The 8,195-nt window shown below is 41.4% G+C and overlaps 1 protein-coding gene and 1 long non-coding RNA gene across 3 annotated transcripts in view; one reads left to right on the top strand and one right to left on the bottom strand.

Annotated features, from left to right (window-relative positions):
- Positions 1 to 1,030: 1,030 nt before the first annotated feature.
- On the bottom strand, positions 1,031 to 6,681 carry foxf1 (forkhead box F1). Its single transcript, XM_060837973.1, has 2 exons — positions 5,287 to 6,681; positions 1,031 to 2,852 (listed from the first exon to the last, which is right to left on the bottom strand). The coding sequence occupies exons 1-2, from the start codon at positions 6,266 to 6,268 to the stop codon at positions 2,692 to 2,694; spliced, it is 1,143 nt and encodes a 380-aa protein (XP_060693956.1). The 5' UTR covers positions 6,269 to 6,681; the 3' UTR covers positions 1,031 to 2,691.
- The window catches only part of LOC132823882 (uncharacterized), a 25,459-nt gene continuing 23,886 nt past the window's right edge, over positions 6,623 to 8,195 (top strand). The window contains exons 1-2 of one of the 2 annotated variants that reach the window (XR_009645610.1): positions 6,623 to 6,684; positions 7,565 to 7,691. This is a non-coding gene — a long non-coding RNA (uncharacterized LOC132823882). Of the gene's footprint in view, positions 6,685 to 7,512; positions 7,692 to 8,195 lie in introns of those variants that run through there. The other variant, XR_009645609.1, reaches the window with a different exon arrangement.

Below are 8,195 nucleotides of genomic sequence, written 5' to 3'. Positions count from 1 at the left end.
CCATTCCCTTTTCCGTTGTATGATACAAATGGAGTTGGCAGAAATTGCAATTGGCCAACTCAGGGAGTTCTCATCCATCGGGCCCCTGTTTGGGCATCAGGTATCACATCCTGCTTTAAACTTGAGTATACAGACAGGAGGTTGGAAGAACACAGCAAGTCAGGAAGCATCTGGAGGTGCAGAAGTCGACGTTTCGGATGGAATAACCCTTCTTCGGGAATCAAAATTTTAGTCAAACTTTGGAGTAGTCCATTAACCGCGAATCACATAAATCATTACAGACCCCATGAAACATGAAAGCAGACCTCTGAACAGCAGAGAAGCATTCAGAACAATTCTAATTCTTGTTGATTTTCCAACTGAGTACGTGTTACTATTTCGCAGTTCGAATCGCTTGATCCTCAATCCGCCCCACCACTGATGGCTGTGTTTTCGGCCAATTAAACTCTGGATCACCGTCCCTGCACATCCCTCTCCCCTCTTCCATTAAAAGGCTCATCAAAACCCACCACTTTGAGCAAATTATTTGTCTTTCTTCTTAGATGCACTGTCGATTTTTATTTTCTGTTTGTTTGATGACCTTTTAAGAAATAAATTAGGCTCTGTTAGAACTTTAAAAGCGCTGCGTGTAGCAAATGTGTTGGGACATGTTGAAATTGTGTCCGGCGCTATCAAAATGCAAGTCTTAGCGTTATTTCTTCGGCCTGCGTGAAGATTTGATTTTGGACAATGAATTGGGGATTCTGAGCTCGGTTATTTAAAACCAGTGAAGAGGGGCCACGCGATGGCGCTACAAGAGAATATATTCTCCCTGATCCTTCCAGAGGGTCGCCGGTTCCTCTATCACACGACCCTCTACAGCTCACTCCCAGCGCCCAAATGTGCGTCCAAATCAACAGGGAGATTGATCAACTTTAACAACTTGCATTTTTTATGTGTTGTTGGCCAGGTTTGTAAACGTTCCATCCCCCCACCCCCAAAAATGTTGTCTCTCAGCTGTAAACCATTTTAGAGTTTTTAATGTCCACATATACAGATTACATGCCTGTTCACACGAGATACACAATTGCACGGACATAAATGTAGATGTATATATAGAGATAGAGACTGGAATGTGATTTCAGCAACTTAGAACAAATGATGAGTTCACGTGTGAATTTAACGATCTATTTACATCAGCAAAACTGTCCATGATTTTTTTTAAAAAAGTATTCAATACTTTAAAAAAAAGATCAAGCTCCATAACAAAAAATGTTGCAATGGAATGTCTACGTGAAATCAGCGCTGTCAAGAAATAAGAGGAAATAATGTGCAGAAACTTGGAGGAATAATAGAGAACTCGCATCGAAATGGAAGTGGGCATAAGTACAATAACTTTAATAGAATGACATCCACATCCTTTGGGAAAAATATACGTAAATGGCACGACACTCTTAAAAGTAAAACATATAAATTATACCTACGTGAACGTCTTGGTATGCACTTGCTATTAGTAGTTATAATTCTGTGATAACCTCGTTAATAATGCAACAATTGCATTCCACTGACCACAATTTTCACAAAAATAACACTGGAACATGCCTTTTGGGGATGTAACTGTCAGCGGTATTTTCTCTCTATTTTGCATAAAAACAGAATTTCAGAAACAGTCTGAACCAGAGTTTTGTTCTGTCAGTTTATTTCCTTGTATTTAAAATAGTTCTTTTTTAAAAAAAAACTTTAATCCGGGTTTGTTTTCCAATTCGGATCTTTCTGCTTGTTAACGTCTGGGGTTGTGTTTGGTTAAAAATTGCATTTGGGGGTCGCTGTTTATTTGCACTACAATTACAGAATTAAATAACACTGATAATCCGAGAGGAACAGGCTTTCAAATAAATTACACCACAGGTCTGAAATGTCAACTTTGAAACTTCGCAGTTTCAGTTGTCCAGAACCTCAGGAGTAATGCGACCTGCGGTGGGTCTGCACGATTAAACCTCTCCGCCTATAAACCAGACTACACATTCCAGGCCTAAATCTGCAGGCCGTGTTGTTTCTTTTTTATTATTATTTTTACTGAAACGTACAATATCATGTAGACTTCATACACAGATTAACAGAGCATTTCATTTTGGTCATCTACAAAAAGGTACAAACCACCTCGTCTATAAATCCACATGAATTACATTTGTATACAGTGCATAAGATTACGTTAAAAGTCAGGTGTCAAAATACCGATTTTTAAAAAAATCTTTCCCAATGCCAAGAGACATTAAATTATGTATTTTTTCAATACATATTCAAATTTTAAAAAGGTTAGGATGACTTTGTTTTTTTTTAATGCATGTTAAGGCTTCGTTTACATTATATGAAAAAAAACTACAGGAATGGCAAATATTGCCATCACACTGCACCATTGACTTATTTTACAATACTGATCAGTTTCAGAGGCTATGTGGTGTTTTTTTTTATGATGGGTAGCTAAAAATTAGAATAAATAGGAACTATTAAATTGAGCTTCGCTGAAAGTGCCTTCACAAATGGTATTTTTCTCTCTCTAGTAATAAGTCTGGATCCGCTTATTGTATTAAATAAGGATCCAAAACAATGTTTCTATGGGTAGGAACGCACCGCTATTGCGAACTATGGCAGTGCAAGACCGGGGGTGGTGGGGTTAGGGAGAGCATATTCCACTGGTTTTTCTCGATAGGATCACATTACACACGGTTTGATATCTTGGTAAGTCACTTGCTGGTGATAGTAAGATCCATTAGTTGATGGATGCATTGAAGGGGACGTCATGGCGTTGAAAGAGAAGACGAATTCTTTCCTATCACACATGCTGGGAGACTGCGAGTGATATCGCGGAATTCCTGTTAAAGAAAATGGGAAGAGAGAAAAAAAACACACCGAGATGAAGAAATGCCATTCAAGAGAATATGTTTAAACATCAAACATTTAAAAGGGCCGCCTAGTAATATATTGTTTTCAGGCCAGGATGTGAAGAATAAAATTAAAATAAAAGTTCCCGATGGTTAACGAATCATCAGAATCCTTTCCAATGTTGTGAAAATCACACTTTTTAATTGGACATCAGTAATTCAAATAATAGATTCACCTAAATGCTTCATTATAATGTGTCTATCAGAGACCAATAAATGCTACCATAAGTCACTACCTAATAATGTATCATTTTTTTCCTTAAATCAATGTTTATAAATTGGATGCAATAAATCAGTTGTCATTGTTAAACAATCCATTCACCAATATTTAACTTATCCAAGCACAAAGTGCCATTCAGGGATCATTTGATGTTATAACTTCGTCCCATCAAGTCATCTCATGTTTTATATTAAGATTAGAGGATGCATCTCTCTCTCTCTCTGATAGTTTCAAAGGCTGCTCAAGTAAAACTGCCGACCGGGCAATTGAATTTCTCCGGTCTGATTTTTTTTTCAACCTTGCAATGAAAGATGCTCACCATGATTTTTGCGGCGAGGCTGACTCACGACATTGCGATTAGTTGTTAACTAAAATCCAGGTTTTGCAAGTTCCCATGGCCACATATTTAAACACCGCGTCAAAGCTATTTCGCTTCATCTCAAAATGAAATTCCTCCACGTGGTCTAGTATTTTGAAATTTGTCACGGTCAAAAAACTTAGCAGTCACATAAATGAATTGTTTCCATTGCATTTACAAGTTGCTACTGGCCGCCTGCTTCAGTTTTCTCGGTCTATATACTTTCACAATGCAATATAGCTGCACCAATTAAACTGAGTCTATTCGGAAAGCTCAAGTACCATATTTACTATCATTATACTGTTAGCTATTGCAGGATGAGCAAACATTTCACAAAGGAAATGTTTCCACAGGGGAAATTATGATTTGCGGATTTACTTTACGCCATCAGTTCGTGGCTGCTTTGATTCACAAAGTCGACCTGGGCTTAAAGTTGGTGTACATCTAAAATGAGAATCTGCCCCTGTCACATGGGGACATAGTCTATCTGCAGTTACTGGTACACAAGCGTTAACTCGATGTCTGTCAGAGTGGCAGAAAGACCGACCAGGTCAAACCGTTTGTGGTTAGACTTTTAAAGCTGCTTCTATTATGGACCCGTTTAAGAGAGCAAGCATTTGGTGTTTTTTTGTTTGTAACGTGGAATATTTGCAACCCGGTCCATTTTTACACATTAAGTATCCCAGAGAAGATGTTCAGGAACTGGAATATCTTTCTCATATCTTTCTCGGGATAATTGGGAATGGGAATCTGGGCTACTGGAGAGTTATTATTCCACCCCCACACTGCAGATTCACACAGTTAATCGGGCTCCTGGCCGAGTTGCTCTGAGGCTGAACTGCACGCTATGAATCCCCAATAGACGGTCTCAAAGGCAGGGAGTCGGCCCTTTTACATTCTGATGTTGTTATTGCCGTCGAGTTGGCACCACAGCAAGTACTGTCCCCGCGGGGATGGCATCGAGATGTTTTCTTTGACCACATTTTGGAATTTGTTGGAAAAACAAAGTCCGGTATATTCTTTTTAGTTTGTTAGTATTGTAGCCCAGTAACCAATTACGTGCGCCTAGAGGAAGCGAAAACGACTTACTTCCTTAACTTAATGACACTTCTGAAACTCTCCTCCAAGACAACAGCTCTAAATCCAGTCTCGACCAAATTCCTAATGAATCTTACTGGTGTAAAGCTTCTTAACGCTTTATACAGAGGCAAAGTGCATGAAAAGCACTTTTTATCTCTCTTTAATAGTTTCTCTTTCAAATAAAATGACCAGTGACCAAATTAAATTTAAGCACCAAGTCTTGGTTTTAGAATTGCTCTCACTCCAAAAGTAAGATCACTTTCTTTGGAACGACTGCATTAGAAGTGAAGCTCCGTCAAAGAATTACTTGAAATCTTATCTAACCCTTTGTTTTCATTAAACCGCTTGAGCACCAAGTGGTTTCTTTAACTTATCCCTGTTTTTGTTGCTTCCTGTAGAGATGTTTACTTTAGCCCAAATGACTGGCCACCAGCTCCAATACAATAAAAGGGAGGGGGGAACCCAATTGTGAAATTATGGGCTTCACATCGAGATTGACTCATCCAAATAGCATGGAGCAGAATTAAATTCAACCACACTATTGCGTCTACTGTATTCAACGTACATTCTTTAGAAATCAGATTAAAATTAGATTACGATATTAGTTTATAATTTGGCAGTATGTTGCTGCTCTGTCGTTTCTACGTATAGTTAACTCCCGCGATTTAAGAGCTTTTTTTTGGTAATGGCTATACATGACTCTGTACCTTGTATATCGGTCGCATTGTGGCTATTTTGGTGTAAATAGGGCTGGTCTAGGGAATGTGCTTGCAGGTTTGCAGTTAGATTCGCCGACGGGTTGCACGGTGATAGAGACTGCTGTTTGATGTAAGGAGCCCCGTTGTTGAGTGCAGAGGCTGGTGGTGCCCACGCCGAAGCGGTGGATGTGTACATGGAGTGAGGCTCCATCACCCCGCCGCCGGTCAGCAAGGGAGAGGCGGACACCGAGCTGTCGGCGTGATTGGGATAGTCTCCCACAGAAGAGCCCGTACAACTTCCCATATAGTGCCCGTTGTTGGTCGACAGGTGAGAGACCGAGTGTCCTGGCAAAGCCATTCCATCCACGTTGTTGGGCAGATGTCCATTCATCATGCTGATGCTACTATCTAGCGAAAGCCCATTTGGAGCACAGGAGATGGGCGCTCTAGATCCCTGGAAGTTGTAGGTCTCTGGGATGTGGTTGAAGCCCAGTCCGTTCATCATGCTGTACATGGGCTTGAGCGCTTGGCACTTCCGACGAAAGCCCCTGGGTCTGCGTCTGAAGGAACCTTCCTCGAACATGAACTCGCTGGCCGGGTCAATGGTCCAGTAGTGGCCTTTGCCGGGTCTGCCCAGGCCTTTGGGCAGTTTGATGAAGCACTCGTTCAGGGAAAGGTTGTGACGCACGGAGTTCTTCCAGCCCTGGTAGGAGCCCCGGAAGAAAGGGAAGCGGCTCTGCAGGAACTGGTAGATCTCGCTGAGGGTCAGCCGCTTGGTCGGGGCGCTTTGAATGGCCATAACAATCAAAGCTATGTAGGAGTACGGCGGCTTCTCGGGGCGTCGGATGCCAGCGTTTGTTTTCTTGGTTTTGGTGGTGGAGATGGCCGATTCCATCACAGAGGTCTGATTGTTGACTTTCTCGGGAGCTGCAGACATGGGACTGCTCTGGGCCGTGCTGTGAGCCGGCGGCTGCTGGATCTCGGCCGTCATGAAGGAACTAATGTCGCCGGGCACTTTAACACCGAAAACTCGCCGGCACTAAACCTCTTTTGTTATAGTCCTTTTGATTCAACTCCGCCGTTTCCTTCAATATTCCCCTCCCCTCCAAAAAAAAGTTTCAAAATAAAACTCTTTCTGTTGTTGTTGCTGTAGAGTGATTTTTTAAAAAAACCGGATCTTTCCCCCGCCCACCACCAAAAATAACACGCACACAAAGTCAGCCGAATGCAGTTGAACTGGGGAGGGAGCCTGGGCGCAGTTATTTCTTCCACTCTGTTAGTTTTTGCCTTGGTCGCCTGGATATGGAGCAACTTTCCATCGCAGTTGTTCTGGGATCTGCCACGCCAAACAGATCGCGTTTACTTATCTCTTGTCATCAGCGTCTCGAATCTCTCGACTGTCAAGACGTAAGGAACAAGGAACTCCCCGCCCAGACCCCCCTCCCACCTCGGTCAGGACTGGTGGGCTGTGAAAGCTCCTCAACACCCGCCTTCATTAGCGATTTGATGTGGTGTCTGTCTTTCTCTACGTAGTTCAAACCAGCTGTAATGGGTGGGGGCGGTGGGGGAATCTTTATGCAGATAGACGTATATATCTCTGCACACACACACGCACACGCACGAATATTAAATACAGTTAGTTCATTTAAAAGGGAACTTGAGTAAATATAAATGTTAAACCATGAACGCCATTCTAAGCCACAAAAAGAGCCACAAAACTGACCTAGAATTATTTCAAAAATACGTATGTTATTTGAAAGAATCAATCATTGCAAAAGTGTTCCCGTGAGGAGCGTTGATTTTCAGGTTGGCGAAAATGAAGCGAAGGTGCAGAACTGGTGGTCTGATGAGGCTTGTCTTATTTAAAGACACAATACTAAATACCATAACAGGACAGGGTACTGGACTTTGAGAACCAGTTTACACACACACATATATATAGAGAGAGAGACAGAGAGAGCGAGAGAGAGAAATCGGTGATAATAAATTTCGATTAGGTTTTCTGCTATTTAGAATGTGGATCAGATACACATTCCACCCCTTGTTTGAAAACTGATGTTTAATAGACAGGAACATGTACAGGATGTTTATACAAAAACAATGTAAACATCTGCAATCTGCTCCTTTAAAGAAATTTCAGTGAAATCCCATTTAATTCTTTCTTTTCTGTTACTTATAAAATGCTCTTTGTAGCCTCACGCCTGACTGTTTAGATATTCTCTTTATATATGTATACATAAATAAGTCATTGCAAGCTGAATTGTGCCCAGTTTCTGGCCCTGCACAGACTTTGCCACACACACTCCGAGAGAGAGAGAGAGGGAAAAGCAGCGACGTGAACGAGCAGCCTGGGCGCCTGGCATCGTTTGCAATAACGTGTCGTATCTTTTTTTTTAAAAAAAACACTACCCAAGGTAAGAGACATCAGAAATATCTCCGCACTTCTTCCACAAAGTGAAAGATTTTAGTGTGATTAGAAGCCAAGGGTGAGAAAGACTTGCTTTCAATCGGCGTCCTGGTTTTAGAAAGTGCCACTCTTACTGCTGGTTGCCTTAGTTCAAAAAGATGAACTACAAAAGCAAATGTATGCGACACGACCAGACGGCGCCTGTAACCCTAATTTCGCCCCCCTCTCTTTCTCTGGTGAGATCACAAACTTGTTCAAAAAGTAATGTATCTATACAACGCCAGATTTCTAATAAGGCTGGGATTATGTTGAGAAAATGTTGTTTAATGCAGATAAAATTTAACTCCTAGGAGGACTACACTTTTGTAAATCAAATCTGATCTTCAAGGGAATTTGCATCTAATTTCCCCCGAGAGTTAACTTCAAATTAAATGTGTTGCACCTTAGAGATTCTGTAAGCGACTTGCTCTCTTTTTGCAGCGACAAGTAAGATTTACCGAATAGTAAAAGA

Source organism: Hemiscyllium ocellatum, chromosome 17 (assembly GCF_020745735.1).
Source record: "Hemiscyllium ocellatum isolate sHemOce1 chromosome 17, sHemOce1.pat.X.cur, whole genome shotgun sequence".
In the NCBI taxonomy this organism is placed as follows: domain Eukaryota; kingdom Metazoa; phylum Chordata; class Chondrichthyes; order Orectolobiformes; family Hemiscylliidae; genus Hemiscyllium; species Hemiscyllium ocellatum.
Note: the sequence above shows the minus strand (reverse complement) of the source record. Positions and strands in the feature narration are given on the sequence as shown.